This window comes from Macaca thibetana, chromosome 17 (genome assembly GCF_024542745.1).
Source record: "Macaca thibetana thibetana isolate TM-01 chromosome 17, ASM2454274v1, whole genome shotgun sequence".
Taxonomy (NCBI): domain Eukaryota; kingdom Metazoa; phylum Chordata; class Mammalia; order Primates; family Cercopithecidae; genus Macaca; species Macaca thibetana.
The window spans coordinates 92,691,905-92,715,689 of record NC_065594.1 but is presented as its reverse complement, the minus strand read 5'-3'; the positions used below and the strand labels follow the sequence as shown (position 1 = coordinate 92,715,689).

General features: G+C 53.2%; 1 protein-coding gene across 5 annotated transcripts in view; it reads left to right on the top strand.

Annotated features, from left to right (window-relative positions):
* GRTP1 (growth hormone regulated TBC protein 1) overlaps positions 1–23,785 on the top strand; it is a 46,695-nt gene that overhangs the window by 13,422 nt on the left and 9,488 nt on the right. For 4 of the 5 annotated variants that reach the window (XM_050767039.1, XM_050767041.1, XM_050767042.1 and 1 more), the window contains 4 exons: positions 394–518; positions 7,158–7,254; positions 22,939–23,111; positions 23,184–23,369. In XM_050767039.1, coding sequence (XP_050622996.1) covers positions 394–518; positions 7,158–7,254; positions 22,939–23,111; positions 23,184–23,369 — 581 coding nt within the window. The remainder of the gene's footprint in view (positions 1–393; positions 519–7,157; positions 7,255–22,938; positions 23,112–23,183; positions 23,370–23,785) is intronic. The other variant, XM_050767043.1, reaches the window with a different exon arrangement.

The following is a 23,785-nucleotide window of genomic DNA, read 5'->3' as shown; positions in this document are numbered from 1 at the left end:
TCTCTCCACCTGTCACCCTGGGTCCTTGAGGCAGAGCTGCCTCCACTATGCGCAAGGTCCGAGGTGCAGGAGGCCTGTGCTGGGGGCCGGGAGGAGACGGGCATCGAGGAAGGAGCGCCATGGCCTGGCCGCCAGCTCTGGGGTTGCTCTGCCGTCCCTGACTCTGCGGGAAGGACGGTTGGGGCCCCCCTCCACCCCGAGTCCAGGATCACCCCCTCCTTCCTGGCGCAGTGAGCCTGTCGCTCTGGCTGTGTTGAGTCTGCTGTGCGGCCAGGGTGAAAACCAGTCCCTAAGTCCCAGGTGGAAGCCAGGTGGCCACCCTCGGGGCAGCTGGAGGGGTGGGAGGCTTGTGGAGCAGAAACCCGTGGGTGATTCCTTCTGAATTTCCCGCAGACCTGAACCGGACCTTCCCCGACAACGTGAAGTTTCGGAAGACCACGGAGCCCTGCCTGCAGAAGACCCTGTACAATGTGCTGCTGGCATACGGGCACCATAACCAGGGAGTGGGCTACTGCCAGGTGAGCCTCAGGACCCTCTGACGCAAGCATGAGGTGGCTGTGAGGACGGGTCTGTCCACAGCTGCGGGCTTGGCAGTGACGGCTTCATGTCTCTGTCAACAATGTTCATGAATTCCACATCCTGACGCCCCATCGAGGTTCGGACACCGTTTGCCAGCAGGGAGGACAGGGAGCAGCAGCTGACAACCTTGTTTCGGCCTCAGGCAGCGGGGGGAGAATCAGTGAGCACGGGACACAGAGGGCGAGTGCTGTGAGGTGTGTGTGTGCTGTGGGAAATGTGTGCTGTGGGGCGTGTGCTATGGGGCATGTGTTGGGCACATGTGTGCTGTGTTGTGGGGTGCGTGTGCTGTGGGGTGTGTACTGTGGGGCATGTGTGTGCTGTGGGAAATGTGTACTGTGCGGCGCGTGTGCTGTGGGGCATGTGTGCTGTGGGATATATGTGCTGTGGGATATGTGTGCTATGGGATATATATGCTGTGGGGTGCGTGTGCTGTGGGGTGCGTGTGCTGTGGGGTGCGTGTGCTGTGGGGTGCGTGTGCTGTGGGATATATGTGCTGTGGGATATATGTGCTGTGGGGTGCATGTGCTGTGGGGTGCGTGTGCTGTGGGATATATGTGCTGTGTGGTGTGCTGTGGGATATATGTGCTGCTATGGGATATATATGTGCTGTGTGGGATGTGTGCGTGTGCTATGGGATATATATGCTGTGGGGTGCATGTGCTGTGCGTGTGCTGTGGGATATATGTGCTGTGGGGTGCGTGTGCTGTGGGATATATGTGCTGTGGGATATGTGTGCTATGGGATATATATGCTGTGGGGTGCGTGTGCTGTGGGATATATGTGCTGTGGGGTGTGTGTGCTGTGGGATATATGTGCTGTGGGATGTGCTGTGTGCTATGGGATATATATGTGCTGGGGTGTGTGTGCGTGTGCTGTGGGATATATGTGCTGTGGGGTGCGTGTGCTGTGGGATATATGTGCTGTGGGGTGCGTGTGCTGTGGGATATATGTGCTGTGGGGTGCGTGTGCTGTGGGATATATGTGCTGTGGGATATGTGTGCTATGGGATATATATGCTGTGGGGTGCGTGTGCTGTGGGATATATATGCTGTGGGGTGCGTGTGCTGTGGGGTGTGTGTGCTGTGGGATATATGTGCTATGGGATATATGTGCTGTGGGGTGCATGTGCTGTGGGGTGCGTGTGCTGTGGGATATATGTGCTGTGGGATATGTGCTGTGGGGTGCGTGTGTTGTGGGATATGTGCTGTGGGGTGTGTGTGCTGTGGGGTACGTGTGCTGTGGGGTGCGTGTGCTGTGGGATATATGTGCTGTGGGATATGTGCTGTGGGGTGCGTGTGTTGTGGGATATGTGCTGTGGGGTGCGTGTGCTGTGGGGTGCATGTGCTGTCGGGTGCATGTGCTGTGGGATATGTGTGCTGTGGGATATATGTGCTGTGGGATATATGTGCTGTGGGATATATGTGCTGTGGGGTACGTGTGCTGTGGGGTGCATGTGCTGTGGGGTGCATGTGCTGTGGGATATATGTGCTGTGGGATATGTGCTGTGGGATGCGTGTGCTGTGGGGTGTGTGTGCTATGGGATATATGTCCTGTGGGATATATGTGCTGTGGGATGCGTGTGCTGTGGGATATGTGCTGTGGGGTGCGTGTGCTGTGGGGTGCGTGTGCTGTGGGGTGTGTGTGCTGTGGGATATATGTGCTGTGGGGTGCGTGTGTTGTGGGATATGTGCTGTGGGGTGCGTGTGCTATGGGGTGTGTGTGCTGTGGGGTACGTGTGCTGTGGGGTGCGTGTGCTGTGGGGTGCATGTGCTGTGGGATATATGTGCTGTGGGATATGTGCTGTGGGGTGCGTGTGCTGTGGGATATGTGCTGTGGGGTGCGTGTGCTGTGGGGTGCGTGTGCTATGGGGTGTGTGTGCTGTGGGGTACGTGTGCTGTGGGGTGTGTGTGCTGTCGGGTGCGTGTGCTGTGGGGTGTGTGTGCTGTCGGGTGCATGTGCTGTGGGGTGCGTGTGCTGTGGGATATATGTGCTGTGGGGTGCGTGTCCTGTGGGATATATGTGCTGTGGGGTGTGTGTGCTGTGGGATATATGTGCTGTGGGGTGCATGTGCTGTCGGGTGCGTGTGCTGTGGGATATATGTGCTGTGGGGCGCGTGTGCTGTGGGGTGTGTGTGCTGTTGGATATACGTGCTGTGGGGTGCGTGTGCTGTGGGGTGTGTGTGCTGTGGGATATATGTGCTGTGGGATATGTGCTGTGGGGTGCGTGTGCTATGGGATATATGTGCCGTGGGGTGCGTGTCCTGTGGGATATATGTGCTGTGGGGTGCATGTGCTATGGGATGTGTGTGCTATGGGATATATGTGCTGTGGGATATGTGTGCTATGGGATATATGTGCTGTGGGCTGCTTGTGCTGTGGGATATATGTACTGTGGGATATATGTGCTGTGGGGTGCATGTGCTGTGGGATATGTGTGCTATGGGATATATGTGCTGTGGGGTGCATGTCCTGTGGGATATATGTGCTGTGGGGTGCGTGTTCTGTGGGGTGCTTGTGCTGTGGGATATATGTACTGTGGGATATATGTGCTGTGGAGTGCATGTGCTGTCGGGTGCGTGTGCTGTGAGGTGCATGTGCTGTGGGGTATGTGGGGTGCGTGTGCTGTGGGATATGTGTGCTGTCGGGTGCGTGTGCTGTGAGGTGCATGTGCTGTGGGGTATGTGGGGTGCGTGTGCTGTGGGATATATGTGCTGTAGAGTGCGTGTGCTGTGGGGTGTGTGTGCTGTGGGGTGCATGTGGTGTGCCATGGGGCGTGTGTGCTGTGGGATATGTGAACTATGGGGCATGTGTGCTGTGGGGTACGTGTGCTGTGCAGTGTGTGTGCTGTGTTGTGTGTATGCTGGAAGGCTTGTGTACTATGGGGCATGTGTGCTATGGGATATGTGTGCGGTGGGGTGCACGTGCTGTGGGGTGCGTGTGCTATGGGATGCGTGTGCTGTGAGCTGTGTGTTGTCCTCTGAGGCCACTCCCAGAGTGTCTGCTGTCTACACTGTCATCCCCCGGCTGGCTCCGTGGTGTGAACCAGCAGGTGCGGTTGGGAGAGTCCTTGCGCCTCCTGGAGGCCACCTAGCTGGGTGCATATTAAGGGCATTGCTCTTAGTAACTGGTGGAGCGAACAGGCCGGAATTGGGGGCAGCCAGGAGCTGTGCAGTCTCCCAGCCTGTGTGTGCCCTGCCTGGGCCTTTCGCCGGTGGTGCTGTTCCAGTCTCTCTGAGCTCGCCGAGGGCAGGGCAGGCATCTGGGCAGGGCTGGCCTCCCCGATGGTTTCCAGGTGCACACATGGCCTGTGACTGCCTGTGAGTCCCAGTGGCTGGGAGCCTGGAGCCCATGACTGCCACCAGGATTGGAGAGTGCTTTCCTGGCATTTCAGGTCATGTGCTTCACAGGTTTCTAGGGGTTGTGGCTGGCTTAAATGTTTCTAGGAGGACGGGGAAGGACATTGTCACGATGGTTCGAACCCAGCAGGCCCAGTGATGCCACCAGAAACTTCCTGTAGGAGCCAGGAGCCAGGCATGCACCAACCAGAAAATGCAGTTTGAGCGAACGTTTGTGGGAGTGTGGAGCCCCTGCCTGGACAGCCCTGGGCCTGGCCCCTGGCAGAGTGAATGCTCCCAAGGAGAAAGGGTGGACGTGTGCATGAGGAATGCCCTGAGACAGGCCAGCAGCAGAGCCACAGGACCGCGCCGTCCTCACCAGCTGCTCCACATGCTGCGCGTGTGCGGCTCTGTGGCGGGCAGGCAGTGCCGTGTCAGGTGAAGCTAGGAGAGTCCCTCCTTTGCAGACAGAATTGCTGCCATTCCTTGCTTTTATGACTGTCCAGGAGCAAGAATTTAGCCTTCTGGAGTTGAGGTAGAGTGGGCAAGAAACCCTCTACGTCATTCTATTTTCTGCTCCTTCGCGTTTTAAAAACAACTTTAATAAAATGGAAACACCAGCCTGGGCAAGGTGGCAAGACCCCATCTCTACAAAATATGTTAAAAAATTAGCCAGGTGTGGTGGCACACGCCTGTGGTCCCAGCTACGCAAGGGGCTGAGGTGAGAGGGGCATTTGGGCCTGGGAGGTCAAGCCTGCCATGAGCCATGATTGCACCACTCCAGCCTGGGCAACAGAGCAACACCCTGTCTCAAAAAAAACGAGAAACAAACCAAAAAACACCACCCACCTGGGTGGCCCTTTCCTATAATCATGCGCTTTGGGAGGTCAAGGCAGGAGGATTGCTTGCTTGAGGCTAAGAGTTCAAGCCTGGGCAATCTAGCAAGACCCCATCTCTATTTTTTTTTTTTTTTTTTTTTTTTTTGAGGCAGAGTCTCGCTCTGTCGCCCAGGCTGGAGTGCAGCGGCGCAATCTCGGCTCACTGCAAGCTCCACCTCCCGGGTTCACGCCATTCTCCTGCCTCAGCCTCCCGAGTAGCTGGGACTACAGGCGCCGCCACCGCGCCCGGCTAATTTTTTGTATTTTTAGTAGAGATGGGGTTTCACCGTGTTAGCCAGGATGGTCTCGATCTCCTGACCTCGTGATCCGCCCGCCTCGGCCTCCCAAAGTGCTGGGATTACAAGGCGTGAGCCACTGGGCCTGGCCCCAAGACCCCATCTCTATTCTTAAAAAACAAACCACAGACACAATGTTACATACTAACAGAATGCCAGAGCTCAGCTGGCATTTGGAACCTACAGGCACATATGCACATGTGTGTGCGTAGATGTGCACCTGTTAGCTTGCTGTGGACCCCTAGGGAAACACCACAGCCTGGTAAACAGTGGAAATGAATTCTCTCAGCTCCAGAGGCTGTGCCACAGCCTGGTAAACAGTGGAAACGAATTCTCTCTCGGCTCTGGAGGCTGTGCATCTGAGGTCGCGGCGTCTGCGGGGTCTGAGGTCATGATGTCTGCACGGTGGGTTGTTTCTGAGGCTGTGACAAAGGGACTGTGCCAGGCCTTGCTCTGACTCTGCTGGTTCCTGGCAGTCCTGGGTGCCCCTCGGTGGGCAGCATCACTACTCCAGTCTCTGCCTCCATCTACACGTGCGTTCTCCTGTGCGTGCCTGTGTCTAAAGCTCCGCCTAAGACAAGGACACCAGGCTTGGATTAGGGCCCACCAACTCCTCCATGACCCCATCCGTAATGACATCTGCAACAGTCCTTTTCCCAAACAAGGTCCCAATCTGAGGTACTAGGGGTTAGGACTTCAACAGCTGAATTTTGGGGCGGGGGACACAGTTCAATGCATAGCAGACGTGTAGAGTTACACCGTGCACACAGGGTCTCGCTTTGTCACCCAGGCTGGAGTGCAGTAGCGTGATCTCAGCTCACTGAGCCTCAACCTCCTGTGCTCGAGCAGTTCTTCACCTTGGCCTCCTGAGTGACTGCGACCACAGGTGCACCACCACGCCCGGGTGATTTTTGTATGTTTTGTAGAGATCAGGGTCTTGCCATGTTGCCCAGCCTGGTCTTGAACTCCTGAGCTCAGGTGATCCTCCTGCCTCTACCTCTCACAGTGCTGGGATCCCCCACTGTGCCTGGCCATGTTCTGCTTTTTCTCCATGATGATCACCCACCTGCATTTCCATGTGTCCACTGTCCACATTGTCACCCTCTCCCAGGACCAGTAGCACTGTCCGCTCGAAGGGGTCCGCTCTCGGCCACAGAGGTCCCCCTAGGTCCGCTCTCGGCCACAGAGGTCCCCCCGGGTCCGCTCTCGGCCACAGGGTCTGGGGCTGCCCTCGATGGAGAGGGTCACATATGTGATGTTTGAGGCAGCACCCCTTTGGCAGGTGTGCGCATGGATTTCCCGAAAGGGTCTCCACCACGAAATTCTCCCAACACCCGCGTGTCAGAACATGTTCCTTACAGTTTTTATAAAATGTGGTCATTGGTATAGTTTTCTCTCTGGTAGAAAGTTTCATGTTGTTGATATATAGTAATTACTTTAGAAACCAAAGGTAAGTTATGTTTTTTTATGACAAGGTTACCATTAGTGGATGAGTCTTTGATTTTAGTATTCAGGATTTCTTTTTTTTTTTTTTTTTTTTTTGAGATGGAGTCTTGCTCTGTAGCCCGGGCTGGAGTACAGTGGCCGGATCTCAGCTCACTGCAAGCTCCGCCTCCCGGGTTTATGCCATTCTCCTGCCTCAGCCTCCGGAGTAGCTGGGACTACAGGCGCCCGCCACCTCGCCCGGCTAGTTTTTTTGTATTTTTAGTAGAGACGGGGTTTCACGGTGTTAGCCAGGATGGTCTCGATCTCCTGACCTCGTGATCCACCCGTCTCGGCCTCCCAAAGTGCTGGGATTACAGGCTTGAGCCACCGCGCCCGGCCCAGGATTTCTTTAAAGTGTTTCCCTTTGCTTTTACTTTTCTTCACGTAAGCTTGACTAAACACATTACTAGATGGTAGGTATTTAGTGACTCTAGAGTTCTACTAAAGGATCATTCTGGAATTATGCAGGTTTTAGGGAAAAGCAGGAAAAATGGAAACTGGGTAGTTAGTAGCTGAATGATTGCAGAATCGTATGGAGGCTTAAAACTCAATGTGAATTTCTGTTTCTCCTTTTTCTAATTTCAGGGAATGAATTTTATAGCAGGATATCTGATTCTTATAACGAATAATGAAGAAGAATCTTTCTGGCTGTTAGATGCTCTTATTGGAAGGATACTACCTGGTATGTTGAAAATTCCTGCGGTATGCCTGAACTGTCCTGTTTCTGGTGCTGCCAAAGTGATTCCGCTGAGAAATCAAGATTTAATTAAAACATGGTTGAATAGTTTGGGAGTTGAGGTTAAAATCTTTTTTTTTGAGACAGTCTCGCTCTGACGCCCAGGTTAGAGTGCAGTGGTGTGATCTTGGCTGACTGGAACCTCTGCCCCTGGGTTCAAGTGATTCTCCTGCCTCAGCCTCCCAAGTAGCTGGGATTACAGGTGTGTGCCACCATGCCCGGCTAATTTTGTATTTTTAGTAGAGACGGGGTTTCACCGTGTTGGTCAGGCTGGTCTCAAACTCCTGACCCCAGGTGATCCGCCCGCCTCGGCCTCCCAAAGTGCTGGAATTACAGGCATGAGCCACCGCGCCCGGCCAAAAATCTTTTTGCAGTAAAAAAATGTCTTTGAAATTGAGTCGAAGAGGAGAAACCCATGTAAGTGGCCAGGTCCCGGCTGCAGCGGCTGCTTGCTCCTGGGCCAACAGAGGGTCTTCTGTGCTGTCTTGACCCTTGCGGGCAGCTGGGCCTGCGTGGTTGGCTCACCCCCTCCTCAGTTGGTAACTTCTGTGTCCGTTGAGGGCCACAGTGTAGCTTGTATTGATCACAGAATCTCTGAGAGGCTGTCTTGGTTTCATGTGTGTATTTGTTACCGAGTTTGTGAATACTAGCAAGAGCACGATTGTGCTATGTATATCCATAGTTACTTTTTAAGTAAGTACTTACTTTTTAAGGTGAAAACCTTCTTTTCAAACCTTTCCACTTTTCTCTGTATTAATGTTTAATTATTTAATAATTAAAATGTATTTATTAGTAAGTTATCCACGGGTTATAGTGAAGGCCAGTGCAGACGATGGGCTACAGGCTCAGGTCACTTGGGAAGAGAAGTTGAGGAGCTGTCAGACAGGCAGGACCTGGGGCTGAGACCACTCTGCCCTTCCCCAGCCTAGCTGTGGTGCTGGGCCAAGGGGCTGCGTGTTCATCCTGTAGGGCAGAGGAGACGTGAGGGGCAGCCGGGCCAGTCCCCAGTGTTTGGAGCCTGGTGGGGGTGTGTGGCTCCAGCTCCTGCCTGGTGAGCGCACGGCGTGTGTCAGGTTCCCGCTGAGCTGTGCTCGTCCTCAGGACAGCCACACCACACAGACAGTCACCCACCCCATTTCCAGGGTGAGGACACCGAAGGCCGGGAGAGTTTACGTGCTGGCCTGACCACCGCTGTACGTGGCCGAGCCTGGTTCAGATCCTGGCTGTGTGACTCACAGACCGTAGTGCGTGTCCTCACGGACGGGGCGAAGCTCAGTGCATCGTTAAGGGCAGGGAGGAATCAGTGCCACCCTCAACCCAAGGCCACAGAAATGGAGATGCCAGAGACCAGCCTGGCGGAGCCACCCCAGAGGAAGGGAGCCCCGCAGAGCTCCTGGGAGCGGGAACAGCCGTTCGCCCGGCTGGAGGCCACGGACCCGGCGCAGCAGCAGCAGGAGGCAGAGCCTCGCGGGGCGGAAAGGATGCCGACCGTCGCAGCTCAGTTCGGTGAACGCCTGGACCAGGTGGAATGGTGAAACCAGAGGCAGACGGAGTTAGGAGACATCCAGATGTGGGATTGGCAGGACGTGGACACAGGCTCACAGCCTGCTTCAGTGATGTCCGAGAGCAAATCACAGAGAATCTTCCCATCCGTGGGCCGTGCAATTCTTTTCACCACATTTTTGTTGGAAACCTATCGTGTTCTGGGCACTGTTCAGGGGTGTGGGAAACATCGGGGAGCACACACGAGTTCCGTCTTTGTGGGGGGTGGACCCCAAGCAGCAGCAGGTGAGAGCTCAGGTCGGAGGGCTCAGTGCCAACCCAGAGGGCAGGGGCAGGCCCCGCCGTGCTGGTGTGATGGACAGATGCATTCTCAGTCCATGAGACGTCATTTCCGATATTCATTATGAGATTAAGTTGAACGAAACTGCAATGCAAATAGGTCTGGATTCAAAAAGAAAAGAAAGTATAAAAACTAAACTTTTAGGATTATGGGAGGAAAAGGGGTTATTCCGATCCCGGCAGAGCTCTCCCAGCGGCAGAGAAAAGAGGCAAATATACGTCCTTCTCTAAGTTATAGTGACCAAAGTAGGTCGTTTCAGTGCCACGGTCATCCTGCTCTAATATCCGTCCTTCCCTAAGTTACAGTTACCCAAACTAGGTCACTTCAGTGCCACTGTTACCCTGCTCTTAATTGCTGCTTTTTAAGTTATACAAGAAATACACAGACATATTCTCATTTCAGAAGTTCAAAAAATACAGTACTTTTTATAGAATAAAAAGTGACAGCCAGGAGCAGTGGCTCGCACCTGTAATCCTATCATTTTGGGAGACCGAGGCGGGCAGTTAGGAGTTCAAGACCAGCCTGGCCAACATGGCAAAACACCATCTCCACTAAAAATATAAAAATTACCCAGGTGTGGTGGCGGGCGCCTGTAATCCCAGCTACTCAGGAGGCTGAGACACAAGAATCAGCTTGAACCTAGGAGGCTGAGGTTGCAGTGAGCTGAGATCACACCACTGCACTCCAGCATGAGAGACAGAGTGAGCCTCTATCTAAAAAAGAAAAAAAAAAAAACAAGGCCAGGCAGAGTAACTCACATATAATCCCAGCATCTGGGAGGACACAAGGTGGGAGGATCACTTGAGCCCAGAAGTTCCAGACCAGCCTGGGCAACAAAGTGAGACCCCTCCCATCTCTACTAAAAATAAAAATTTAAGTAAAAGTGATGACCTGCCCTCACTAGCACATCCCCATTTATCTCCCACTCAGAGGTAACTGTTATCATCAGTCCGATGTATGTATTTCAGAGTTTTTATAGACCTATATAAACATACATGAAAGACTGAAAATTAGTGACACAGGAACAGCAAAGCAAAAGAAAAGATAAACTGAGACAAAAATCTGGTTCTTTGGGAAAACTGATAAATAGACAAACCTCTGGCAAGACTGATAAGGAAAAAATGTAGCTGGGCATGGTGGCTCACACCTATAATCCCAACACTTTGGGAGGCTGATGCAGGAGGATCACCTGACATCAGGAGTTCGAGACCAGCCTGACCAACATGGTGAAACCCCATCTCTACTAAAAATACAAAAATTAGCTGGGCATGGTGGTGGACACCTGTAGTCCCAGCTACTCAGGAGGCTGAGGCAGGAGAATGGCATGAACCCGGGAGACAGAGCTTGCAGAAAGCCGAGATCACCTCACTGCATTTAAGCCTGGGCAATAGGACAAGACCCTGTCTCAAGTAAATAAATAATAAATAAATAAACACACAAAAGCACAGGCACTGAAGAGAAATCTTTGTTGAGGTGTAATCCACGTATCCCACAGTCCCCCCTTTCAAGTGTACAGTGCAGTGGTGATTGGTGCATTCGTGACTTTAGAACAGGTGAGCGAAGATCACGCCACTGCACTCCAGTCTGGGTGACAGAGTGAGACTCTTATCTCAGAAAAAAAAAAAAAAAAAGTATAAGATATAGTAGAAATGAAAAGGTGCTGTAATTTGAAGATTTGTAGAGACTTTTAAGAATCAAAAGAAGAAAATGAAGAGACAGTAGTGGATAATTCTGAGAAAAAAACAGCTTAATGAAGTTGACTTGAGAGAGAAAATAGAACATCAGATGGGTGTGTGCATGGACACACTGGGTTTTTGCTGCTATCAGACTGTGAAGGAACAGGTAACTCCTGCTTTTTAATGTTTTTGTTTTATTTTTTTTATTTATTTATTTTTTCAAGACAGAGTCTCGCTCTGTTGCCCAGCCTAGAGTGCAGTGGTGCGATCTTGGCTCACTGCGAGCTCTGCCTCCTGGGTTCACGCCATTCTCCTGCCTCAGCCTCCGGAGTAGCTGGAACTATAGGCACCCACCACCACGCCTGGCTAATTTTTGTATTTTTAGTAAGAGATGGGGTTTCACCATGTTGGCCAGGCTGGTCTCGAACTCCTGACCTCAGGTGATCCACCCACCTCGGCCACCCAAAGTGCTGGGATTACAGGCGTGAGCCACCGCACCTGGCCATTTTATTGTATTTTTTTAGAGATAGGGTCTCAGTCTGTTACTCAGGCTGGAGTGCAGTGGTGTAATCATGGCTCAATCCAGCCTCAACCTCCTTAGCTCAAGTGATTCTCCTGCCTCAGTCTTTTGAGTAGCTGGGACCACAGGTAGACACCACCATGCCTGGTAGATTTTTTTTTTTTTTTGGTAGAGATGGGGCCTTGCTATGTTGCCCAGGCTGGCCTTGAACACCTGGCCTCAAGCAGTCCTCCTGCCTTTGCCTCCTAAAGGGCTGTGGTTAATTCCTGTTTTTTTTTTCTTTTAAATAAATCTTGGGGCTCATACCTGTAATCCTAGCACTTTGTGTGGTGCATGCCTGTGGTCCCAGCTACCTGGGAGGCTGAGGTGGGAGGATCACTTGAGCTAAGGAGGTCGAGGCTGCAGTGAGCTGTGGTAGTGCTACTGCACTCCAGCCTGGGTGACAGAGCAAGACCCTGTCTAAATAACTGATTAATTAATCAATCTTGCAGAAAATATAAAAAAGGAACTGCTCATCGCTTCATGTTATGAAGCTAGTATAACCTTCACACCATACAGGCTAATCTCACTGATGAACAGAAGTATGTAAATGTTCATTATTAATATTAGCAACTTGAATCTACAGATGATTATGAAGTATTTTTTTAGTTTGAAGATAGTTTATTCCAGAAATGCAAGGATGGCTTAATCATATGGACTAATCAAGGGCAAAGCCGAGCCAAGAAGGCTTGAAAGAACAACACTGGAGATATATTATAATGCTCTAATAATTAAAATGGTGTGGTATTAGGTTATGAATGGATAAACAGACCAATGGAACAGAATTGCGAAGCCAGATAGAAATCAACCAGTCTGTGGATCTATTAATCTATGGGAATGTCTTTTGTGAGATATGTTGATTAATGGGAAAAAGACTGTTTAAAACATGATTCAGCGACACTTGACTGTATGGAAGAAAATAAGATTAAACTCTTATTTCAATTCCAGATGGATTTAAGACTCATGTAAAAAAGTAAAACTTTGAAACTCAGAGAACAAAATACAGAACAATTGTGTCATGTGGGAGTAGGGGAGAAGTTCTTGAACATAATTCAAAAAGCATAAAAGGCATCGATAATTTTAATTACATGAAAATTTAAAAACTAATTTTGGTAAGAGACATCATAAGCAAAGTAAAAAGCTGCTGGTTTGAGAAAGTATCTTTGATCCATGTAATTAACAAAGGGTTAGTGTGTGGACTGTGTGTGAATTTCTAAAAATCTAAGCAGAAAGGCAGGGTGCGGTGGCTCACGCCTGTAGTCCCAGCACTTTGGGAGGCTGAGGCAGGTGGATCACCTAAGGTCAGGAGTTCGAGACCAGCCTGGTCAACATGGTCTAACCCTGTCTCTACTAAAAATACAAAAATTAGCTGGGTGTGGTGCCATGCACCTGTAATCCCAGCTACCTGGGAGTCTGAGGCAAGAGAATTGCTTGAACCTGGGAGGTGGAGGTTGCAGTGAGCCGAGACTGCACCGTTGCACTCCAGCCTGGGTAACAAGAGTGAAACTCCGTCTCAAAAAAAAAAAAAAAAATCTAAGCAGAAAAAGAAACAGCTCAGCAGAACATCAGGTGAAGAATGTGCCCAACAGGCAATTTACAAAATAGAGACCGGAAGAGCGGAATGGCCAGCAGACCTGTCAACCCATGGCTGAGTTCCCTGGTGAGCGTGAAGGTGCAAACGGAAAGACTGGGGTTGGAGTGGAGCCTTCTGCAGCCACCGAGGCCTCCAGGCCCGTGACACAAAACGAAACCTCTCTGCCGTGGGGCAGCGACCACGGGGTGCGAGCCCGTCTGGGCATTGAGAATGTCGTGCGCATTGTCTTTTTCCTCGGAGGAGGCCGAGACTGGCGGGGATTAAGTAGCTCGCACACAGTCCGCCAGCAAGTCGAGGGGCTGAGATCCCATCCCAGGCCTCCACGCCCGAGGCCTGCACCCCACATCTGCCTCCCCGGTTTCCCCCACCGCTGTTGTTGCAGAAGGCAGGAGGACTGTTTGGTCCATCGCTGTGAGTCACAGAGGGGGTCCAGTTAAGGGAGTTACTTTTACCAGCAAATGCCTCTAATCCCAATTCAGTTTGGAAGTGACCTGAGGACACGCTCCCCGTGGCCTGTGACCATCCACACTCAGACGCGCCACACCCCGGGTTCTCAGCCCAGATCACCTGCCACACCCGCGGCCTCTTGTAGAGCCCATGAAGGTGACGGCCATCAATCACCATCCCAGCAAGGCATGGAAAGGACGCAGGAGGAAGGTGCAGAAGCCGCTCCCTGGGCGGGCGATGGGTCCTCAGAGGAGGAGGTTGGCCTGGGTCCTGCCACTGACTGAGGGTGGAGGGAGTCCCGTCCCGGGGCCCTCAGTGATGAGTCAGTGCCGTCCTGAATTAGCCCTCTGCATCCTGAAAGACGGGTTTGACCTGGTTTCCTTTGAAAAATAGGGAAACAGGTCAGGTTTTAATAACTCGCCATAGAAATACCTCAGCTCTGGCTGGAAGGACTGGCTGAGATGTGGACCCACAAGGCACATTCTTTCAGGCCCATGAGCAGAGGTGGGTGGAGGGAGGCTCTTGGCACCGCACTTGCCACATCGGAGGGGTGTTTCCTGCGTCCCCCCGAGTGGGGTTCCCTGAGGTCGCCTGTCCTGAGGGTGGGGCTCACGTGGCCTGGGCCACACACCCGTTGGGCTGGCTTTGTCACAGGAGGCTCATCGCTGGGGTCAGGAGCGGCTGTCTGGGGATCAGACTGCACTGAGTCACCAGGCGGGCAGGCTCACCACACCCAGGTTTCCAGACCTGTGAGCCTCAGGACTTGCACCTTAAGTGTGAGTTTATTCCATGAGAGGGTTGCACAGAAAGCACTTTGTACAATCTGAGGCCTCTTGATACCACCTTTCGCCATAAGCTACTTTTTTTTAAAAAAAGAACACTATATATTAGGGAAAAAAGTGATTGCTGCTTTTCCGTTCAGGGTCTCCTAGTTACAGCAGGTAAAGTTTAATTGAGTTGTGCGCTAACAAATTGCTGAATTTAAGACAGTTGTTCTGATTTAGTGGGATCTTGGAATTTAAGTAATTGCTCAGTTTTCTACCAAGTATTTAACCAGAGGTCTTAGCTACTTCTCAAGTTTATTTATTTATTTTTTTATTGGAGACAGGGTCTCACTCTGTTGCCAGGCTGGAGTGCAGTGGCACGATCACAGCTCACTGCAGCCTTTGACCTCCTGGGTTCACGTGACCCTCCCACCTCAGCCTCCCAACTAGCTGAGACTACAGGTCTGCACCACCATGCCTGGCTAATTGTTTTTTTTTTTTTTTTTTTTTTTTTTTTTTTTTTGAGACGGAGTCTCGCTGTGTCGCCCAGGCTGGAGTACAGTGGCCGGATCTCAGCTCACTGCAAGCTCCGCCTCCCGGGGTTTTACGCCATTCTCCTGCCTCAGCCTCCCGAGTAGCTGGGACTACCGGCGCCCGCCACCTCGCCCGGCTAGTTTTTTTTTCGTATTTTTTAGTAGAGACGGGGTTTCACCGTGTTAGCCAGGATGGTCTCGATCTCCTGACCTCGTGATCCGCCCGTCTCGGCCTCCCAAAGTGCTGGGATTACAGGCGTGAGCCACCGCGCCCGGCCCGGCTAATTGTTTTATTTTGAGTACAGACAGGATCTTCTTGTATTGCCCAGGCTGGTCTCAAACTCGCGCTCTCGCCTGTAATCCCAACATTTGGGAAGTCCTAGGTCGGTGGATCGCTTAAGGCCAGGAGTTCAAGACCAGCCTGGCCGACATGGCAAAACCCCATTTCTACTAAAAGTACAAAAATTAGCTGGGCACACCTGTAATCTCAGCTGCTTGGGAGGCTGAGGCACGAGAATTGTCTGAGCTTGGGAGGTGGAGGTTGCAGTGAGCCGAGATCGCACCTCTGCACTCCAGCCTGGATGACAGACCAAGACCCTATCTCAAATAAATAAATAAATAAAAGAAAAAAATAAAGCGCAGGCACTGAAGAGAAATCTTTGTTGAGGTGAAATCGCTTATCCCACAGTCCCCTCATTTCAAGCGTACGGTGCAGTGGTGGTGGGTGCATTCGTGAGTCTGGCAGAGGTTGTAACTGGATCCCATCTTCCTGTGACCACACTGCTCCGTGCGGTTCTCTGCGGTTCGCCACGCACATGGGCACCTGGGCTGTGTGTCTTAGCATTGCCCTGAGTTGCACGTGAGGAACCCTTAGGTCCCTTACGTCTGTGCGTGGGAACCTGCACCTCTTTCTCTTCCTGTCTAAGCACTTGGGGCAGCCAACCCGCCGAGCTTGGCGCCGCAGGCTTTCCTGATGGGAATACACCGGCGCCCTCTCCTTGAAATTCCTGCGGACTGGCGGCTGAATCAAGACCCGATGTCATGAGTCCGTTAGAACAGGCAGGATAAATGCTGGATCCCTCGGCATTATGTCCCCGCCCTCCAGATGATAAATTGGCCTCTGGTCACTGGAAGGGGTTGGTCAGTGCTGTGTGTCCATTAATTGTGGGCTCCTGGGCTGCACACACTGGGGGGTTTTATCCTTCTTGAAGCTCAGGCTGCCCCATTCGTGGCCAGCGGGAGCCTCTTCTGGTTGGCCCCTGAGTCCTGTGGATGTGACTGTGGTGCCGACGACTTCCTCAAGTCTGCAGGACGGGCTACTCTGGGCTCATCCCATGGGCCTTCTGCCCCAGACCTGGACCCGCCTGTTTCTCCAGGAAACTCTGGCGTAATGTGCGTCACTGGGCCTTCGTCAGTGTGGCTCCTGAAGCTTGTTCTTGGGTGGATTCCTCGGGATGTGTTTGTGGGAACTGTACTCATGGAGCCCTTGAAGGCTGTCGGGTGGAGTCTGGGAACTGGGAGGTGATGTTGGTGTTGACTAGGGTCGAGGTGGCCATGCTGTTGTTTGGGGAAGCACACCCTGGAGCATTTGGTGTGATGGGGCAGTGGGTGTGCAGCTCTGCCTCACACAGGTCAGGAGATGGAGGCAGGTGTGCGTGTGCACGTGTGTACCCATGTGTGGTGTGCGTGTGCATGTGTGCCTGTGTGTGGTGTGCGTGTGCACCTGTGTGTGGTGTGTGTGCACGTGTGCGCCTGTGTGGTGTGTGTACGTGGCATACGTGTGCACGTGTGTACCTGTGTGTGGTGTGCGTGTGCACGTGGGCGCCTGTGTGGTGTGCGTACGTGTGTACCTGTGTTGTGTGTGCACGTGGGCGCCTGTGTGGTGTGTGCACGTGTGTACCTGTGTGTGGTGTGCGTGTGCACACATGTGCCTGTGTGTGGTGTGCGTGTGCACGTGTGTGCCTGTGTGTGTGGTGTGCGTGTGCACGTGTGTACCTGTGCGTGGTGTGCGTGTGCACGTGGGCGCCTGTGTGGTGTGCATACATGTGTACCTGTGTTGTGTGTGCACGTGGGCGCCTGTGTGGTGTGTGTGCACGTGTGCGCCTGTGTGGTGTGTGTACGTGGCATACGTGTGCACGTGTGTACCTGTGTGTGGTGTGCATGTGCACGTGGGCGCCTGTGTGGTGTGCGTACGTGTGTACCTGTGTTGTGTGTGCACGTGGGCGCCTGTGTGGTGTGTGCACGTGTGTACCTGTGTGTGGTGTGCGTGTGCACGTGTCTGTGGTGTGCGTGTGCACGTGTGTACCTGTGTGTGGTGTGCGTGTGCACGCATGTGCCTGTGTGTGGTGTGCGTGTGCACGTGTGTGCCTGTGTAGTGTACGTGCAGATAGGGAGGTGAGGAGGGGAGCAAATGTGCAGAAATGTTCACAGCTGGGGAATCTGATGGGAATGTGGGAGTTCTTTGTGCGGTTCTTACTGTTGATATTTCATGGCTATAGGTATTTTAAAGTTTATTTTTTATTTTGTTGCCCAGGCTGGTCTGGAACTCCTGGGCTCAAGCAATCCTCCCACCTTGGCCTCCCAAAGTGCTGGGATTACAGGCATGAGACACAGCATCCGGCCCAAAATCCTTTTTTTTTGAGATGGAGTCTCACTCTGTCACCCAGGCTGGAGTGCAGTGGCAAGATCTCGGCTCACTGCACGCTCCGCCTCCCAGGTTCACGCCATTCTCCTGCCTCAGCCTCCCGAGTAGCTGGGACTACAGGCGCCCGCCACTGTGCCCGGCTAATTTTTTGTATTTTTAGTAGAGACGGGGTTTCACGGTGTTAGCCAGGATGGTCTCCATCTCCTGACCTCGTGATCTGCCCGTCTCGGCCTCCCAAAGTGCTGGAATTACAGGTGTGAGGCACCACGCCCAGCCCCAAAATACGTTTTTAAAAATGTAAACAGAAAGCTGGGTGTGGTGGCTCACGCCTGTAATCTCAGCACTTTGGGAGGCCGAGGTGGGTGGATCGCCCGAGGTCAGGAGTTCGAGACCAGCCTGGCCAACATGATGAAACCCCGTCTCTACTAAAAATACAAAAAATTAGCCGGGTCTGGTGGCGGATGCCTGTGATCCCAGCTACTTGGGAGGCTGAGGCAGGAGAATCACTTGAACCTGGGAGGCGGAGCTTGCAGTGAGCTGAGATCACACCACTGCACTCCCGCCTGGGCAACAGAGCGAGACTCTGTCTAAAAATACAAAAAAAAAAGTAAACCAAATAGCAAAACCAGCCTTGCAGCTTCCTTGCTGTGACCTGAGCTTTGTCTGAGAAGGCTCATGCCCCGTAAGGGCTACGCCACGCCGAAGCCTCCTCGAGCAAGGACATGCAGAGAGGCTGGCTCGGGCGGTGGGGGTGCACAGCTGCTGGGTGGGCGCCTGGGTGGCTCCCGCGCTGGCTGTCCTTGCTGTGCCTTCTCGGCATCTCCTCCTGGGCCGCCTCCCATGCTGCAGCCTGCGCCTCCTGGTACCCTGGCCCCACAGCTCACAGAGGCAGGGCTAACCTGGTAGCAGCTGCCCCTGCGCCCCCAACCCCCAGGTCGTGCTCCTGGTCTCCGCCGTGGTCAGTCTTGTGGCTCAGGTGAGGAGCAGAGACCCTGTCTGTTGGGAAGAGGTGGATTCCTGCTGTCTGGATGGAAGCTGGGGCTGGGCAGGTGCTTCTTCACAGGAGAGCTGCGACCAGTTTCTATGCACACACCCGGGTTTCCATGCACACACCTGGGCCTCCATGCACACACCTGGGCCTCCGTGCATGCACCTGGGCTTCCATGCACATACCTGGGCTTCCATCCATGCACCTGGGCCTCCATGCACACACCTGGGCCTCCGTGCATGCACCTGGGCTTCCATGCACATACCTGGGCTTCCATCCATGCACCTGGGCCTCCATGCACACACCTGGGCCTCCATGCACACACCTGGGTTTCCATGCACGCACCTGGGCTTCCATCCATGCACCTGGGCTTCTGTGCACACACTGGCCTCCATGCACACACCTGGGTTTCCATCCACACACCTGGGTTTCCATGCACATACCTGGGCTTCCATCCATGCACCTGGGCCTCCATGCACACACTGGCTTCTATGCACACACTGGCTTCTATGCACACACCTGGGCTTCCATGCACATACCTGGGTTTTCATGCACACACTTGGGTTTCCATCCACGCACCTGGGTTTCCATCCAGGCACTCGGGTTTCCATGCACACACCCAGGTTTCCATGCGCACACCTGGGCTTCCATGCACACATTTGCATCAGCTGCTTCCTTTGCCCACCTGGGCGCCCAGCTTTCTCCTTGGCATTGATGCCATTATCTCATTCACGTAGTAAGCATGTTTTGATTATCTTTTATAAGTCACTCCCATTGTGTTAATACTGAAGAAGAGGGAGAAGTCTAGATAAAGATCAGAACCGCCCACTACCCCTATCAGTGGGGGTGGGCACCACAAATGATATTTTCAGTGCAAGCCTGGGTCGTCTTTCTGTGCACACGGGATGCTCTATGTTCTTGTGCCTTACCTGTCACCTTACCTGTCGCCTTACCTGCCTCCGAGGTGGCGGCCAGGAGGCCGTGCTTGGGAAGTGCCTGTTACAGCAGTCAGTGTAGCGCTTAGTAACAGGTGTTAGGGATCGCCACATCCCGGATTATCGCATGAATGAACGAATGAATGGTAGTTTTAGAAACACCTAGAGTGCTTTGTGTGTAGTCACACATCCCATCTTTCTCATTTGACATCACATGGGAATTTCCACATATCTTGCAGTAATTTATTTTTATTTGTTTATTTATTTTTGAGATGGAGTTTCACTCTGTCGCCCAGGCTGGAGTGCAGTGGCACGATCTCAGCTCGCTGCAACCTTCATCTCCCAGGTCCAAGCAATTCTCCTGCTCAACTTCCTGAGTAGCTGGGCTTTCAGGTACCGGCCACCACGTCCAGCTAATTTTTGTATTTTTAGTAGAGACGGGGTTTCACCATGTTGGTCAGGCTGGTCTCAAACTTCTGACCTCAGGTGATCTGCCCGCCTTGGCCTCCCAAAGTGCTACGCTTACAGGTGTGAGCCACTGCTCCCGGCCAATGCAGTAATTTTTTAGCTGTCTCCCAATGTCTCCGTGGCACTGCAGAGTGTGTTATGCGTGGATTATACCTTCCTTAACTGTTGGTGGTCGGGGAAGAAGAAATGTCTTCCCCTGCACACCTGAGGCCCCCCAGCTGGGCTCTGTACGTGGGACCGGCCAAAGACTGAATAATGAGTGAGAAAAAGACGTTTATTAACACGAGCATCACGCACACCCTGGAGAGCACCCGGATCGGGGGACACAAAGTGTGGCTGGAGCCCGGGCGTGTTCACCATCCTGGGCAGCCTGTCACCTTCAGGCTTCTGGACAGGGAAGGGAACCGGGACAATTGAGTCCACAGGCTGCCGTGTGAGGTTTGAGATACGGATTTCAGTGTGTCTTTCCTGGTAGGGAAAGGGAGAGGGAGACACTGTGGGAATGGAAACTCCCTTCATAGAAGTCTGCACAAACCATTTAATATTTTGGCAGCCCAGGAATTCCAGACCAGCCTGGGCAACATGGTGAAACCTTGTCTCTACAAAAAATAAAAAAAATTAGCTGGCTGTGGTGGCACACACCTGTGGTCCCAGCTACTCAGGAGGCCGAGGTGGGGGGATCACTTGAACCCAGGAGGTTGAGGCTACAGTAAGCTGTGATAGCACCACTGCACTCCAGCTTGGGCAACAGAGTGAGACCCTGTCTCAAAAAAATAAATTGAGTCTTCAAGTCACACCTGTTATGTTCTAATTGGAAGCACCAGTGTGAACTGGCCTGTGAGTGCGTGTGAGACCGTGGTCTTGGGACTCACACCTGCTCACGGAGGACGATCTGCAGAGTGGAAATCAAGTAGAGGAGGAAGCCGCAGCCACGTGCAGACGCCTGTGGTCACCGTCATTGTGTGGCCCCGGCCCATGTCTGACTGCAGACCCTGAGGGGTGTGTAGGGGAGTGTCAGAGCTGTGCCCCGCCCCGTCCTGGCCCGGCAGGCGCCGTCCCAGAGCCTCGGTGACGAATGCACAGTGTTGGGTGGTTTGCAGAGGCGTGGATGTCCCTAGAAGGATGGACAAGGAGCCTTGGGGGGACGGGGGCAAGACCAGGTTGGGAACATCAGTGCCTGCGCCTCAGCCTGAGGGATGAGCCCCTTCTGCAGGGAGCGGCCGCTGAGCCGGCTGGGCCTGGGAGGAACCGCCTTGCCCTTGACGTTCAAGGAAGGAAAAGCAGCTGCGGCTTTAATTTAATCCTCCCCTTGGTGGCCGGCTCAGCCCGGTGGAGTTTAGGGAATGAGTTCAGTGCCTCTATTTTTGGAAGCTGCTCTAAGCTTCTCTGTATCTGGGGCCAAGGTCAGGCTGTGCATCTCTGCAGACCCCCTGCTGCCCAGTGTTTAGGGCCCCCTGCCACGCCACCTGTGGGACTGGGGCCACCTGCAGAGTCAGGGTGAGCACTGATGGTTCCTCGCTCCTCTGTCCCCAGCTGGAGCGGGATGTGCTCAGGTAAGAAGGTGAAAGAAGAGGAAAGCGCTCAGAACCCCAGAGGCAGATGCAGAACAAGGATATGGAAGGGAGGCATTTTTAATCCCTGGTGCCTGCTCACTGAATTGGCTCTGGTTAAATCACCTTCAGAAGCATTAGTGTTTACTATTAAACTGACTTCACTGTGTGCTTACTCTGAAAAGCAGTGACAGGACCGTGATGTTGCATCAGCATTTGTGATGGTTCTGTTTTAACCAAGATATTAAATTAACAAGAACAGGCCGGGCGCAGTGGCTCACACCTGTAATCCCAGCACTTTGGGAGGCTGAGGCAGGCAGATCATGAGGTCAGGAGTTCGAGACCAGCCTGGCCAATATGGTGAAACTTTGTCTCTACTGAAAATACAAAAACTAGCCAGGCGTGGTGGCAAGCACCTGGAGTCCCAGCTACTCCCAGCCAGGAGGCTGAGGTAGGAGAATTGCTTGAACTCGGGAGGCAGAGAGGTTGCAGTGAGCCAAGATGGCACCACTATACTCCAGCCTGGGTGACAGAGCGAGACTCTGTCTCAAAAAAATAAAATAAAATTTACTGTAACTCATTACATGAACAAGTTAAAAAATTACATAGGAAACACAAAAGTGCTTTGGTAAGACAAATGTCCATTCAAAAGAAGGGCACGCTGTTGGAAGTATTTATCTGAGTACATTTTATTTCTATTGTGGTAAAATACACAGAACATAGAATGTACCATCTTACCCACGTTTTTCCCATGAGTGGCACAAGGGCCGCTCACCTTGCTGTGTAACCATTGCCGCTGCCCTCCCCAGAGCTGTTTCATCTTCCTAGATTGAATCTCGGTCCCGTCACTCCCTCCCTCCCGCTGCTGTGGCCTGACTCCCTCCCTTTCTAAGGCTGAATAATATTCCATCGTGTGGACATTCACATGTTGCTTGTCTACTTGTTTGCCGACGGACATGTGGTTGCCTCCATCTCTTGGCTGTTGTAAATAGTTCTGCTAGGAACACGGGGGTGCCAGCACCTCCCTGGGACCCTGTTTTCCACCTGCAGATTTTTTTTTTTTTTTTTTTTTTGGACGGGGTCTTGCTCTGTCTCCCAGGCTGGAGTGCAGTGGTGCGATCTCGACTCACTGCAACCTCCACCTCCCGGGTTCAAGTGATTCTCCTGCCTCAGCCTCCCGAGTAGCTGGGGTTACAGGTGCCCGCCACCACGCCTGGCTAATTTTTGTAATTTTAGTAGAGACAGGCTTTCGCTATGTCAGCCAGGCTGGTCTTGAACTCCTGACTTTAGGTGATCCACCCACCTCGGCCTCCCAAAGTGCTAGGATTACAGGCATGAGCCACCACGCCTGGCCCTCCACCTGCAGATTTTAACTGATGCCCAGCCAGGTGGCATCCAGCCTATCCCTCCAGCCTCAGGGATGTCCCGAAAGGCCTGGCTGTGGGGATCGCTCCCCACGAGCCCTGTGTCTGCAGGCCTCAGCCTGACTCTTCCTCTCCAGCTTTGTCCTTCCCTCCTGGGAGGGGTCCTCCCGGGGTGGCCCTGTTATCTTCGTCTGGCTCTGAGGGGAATGGGGCTTGTGGAGGTGACAGGAGTGTCTCAGGATCTCTTCTCCCCGCTGCCTGGCAGATTACTACAGCCCGGCTATGCTGGGCCTGAAGACCGACCAGGAGGTCCTCGGGGAGCTGGTGCGGGCGAAGCTGCCGGCCGTGGGGGCCCTGATGGAGCGGCTGGGCGTGCTGTGGACGCTGGTGGTGTCCCGCTGGTTCATCTGCCTGTTTGTCGACGTCCTGCCCGTGGAGGTGAGTGCCTCACTTGGGCCCCGGGGTGGGTGGGCTGCCAGGGAGTGACGCCGGGTTCCTGTGTCTCTGCAGACAGTGCTTCGGATCTGGGACTGTTTGTTTAACGAGGGCTCGAAGATTATCTTCCGGGTGGCCCTGACCTTAATTAAGCAGCACCAGGAGTTTATTTTGGAAGCCACCAGCATTCCAGACATTTGCGATAAGTTTAAGCAGATAACCAAAGGCAGTTTCGTGATGGAGTGTCACACGTTTATGCAGGTGAGTGTCTGCAGGGCTGCACGTGGCTCCGTCCCCTCTCCCAGGGGGCCCCACCTCACCTGCAGCCCGGGGGCTCCTCTGACCACCCGGAGGGTGCACAGGACGGGCACCAGTGAGCACAGGGCATAGGACGAGCCTCCAGCTCTGTCCTGCGTCTGCCCCCTGTGCCTGGCCTCCGAGGGCTTTCCTGTCTACGGCAGCCCTGTCTTCTCGGCCCTGGCACTGTGGATGCTGGTCCTGGTCCTAATGGCTGTACTCATCTGTTGCGTGTGGTGCTAGAAGTGTGGCTTCCTGAGGCCCGGCCTCTCCACTGGGTCCTGGGCCTGGTGCAGGATGTATAGACTCAGGCCCTGATGAGGGGGTCGTGGGAACTGCACCCGACAGGCCTTCTGAGGAGACCGAGACGCTAGGAGAGG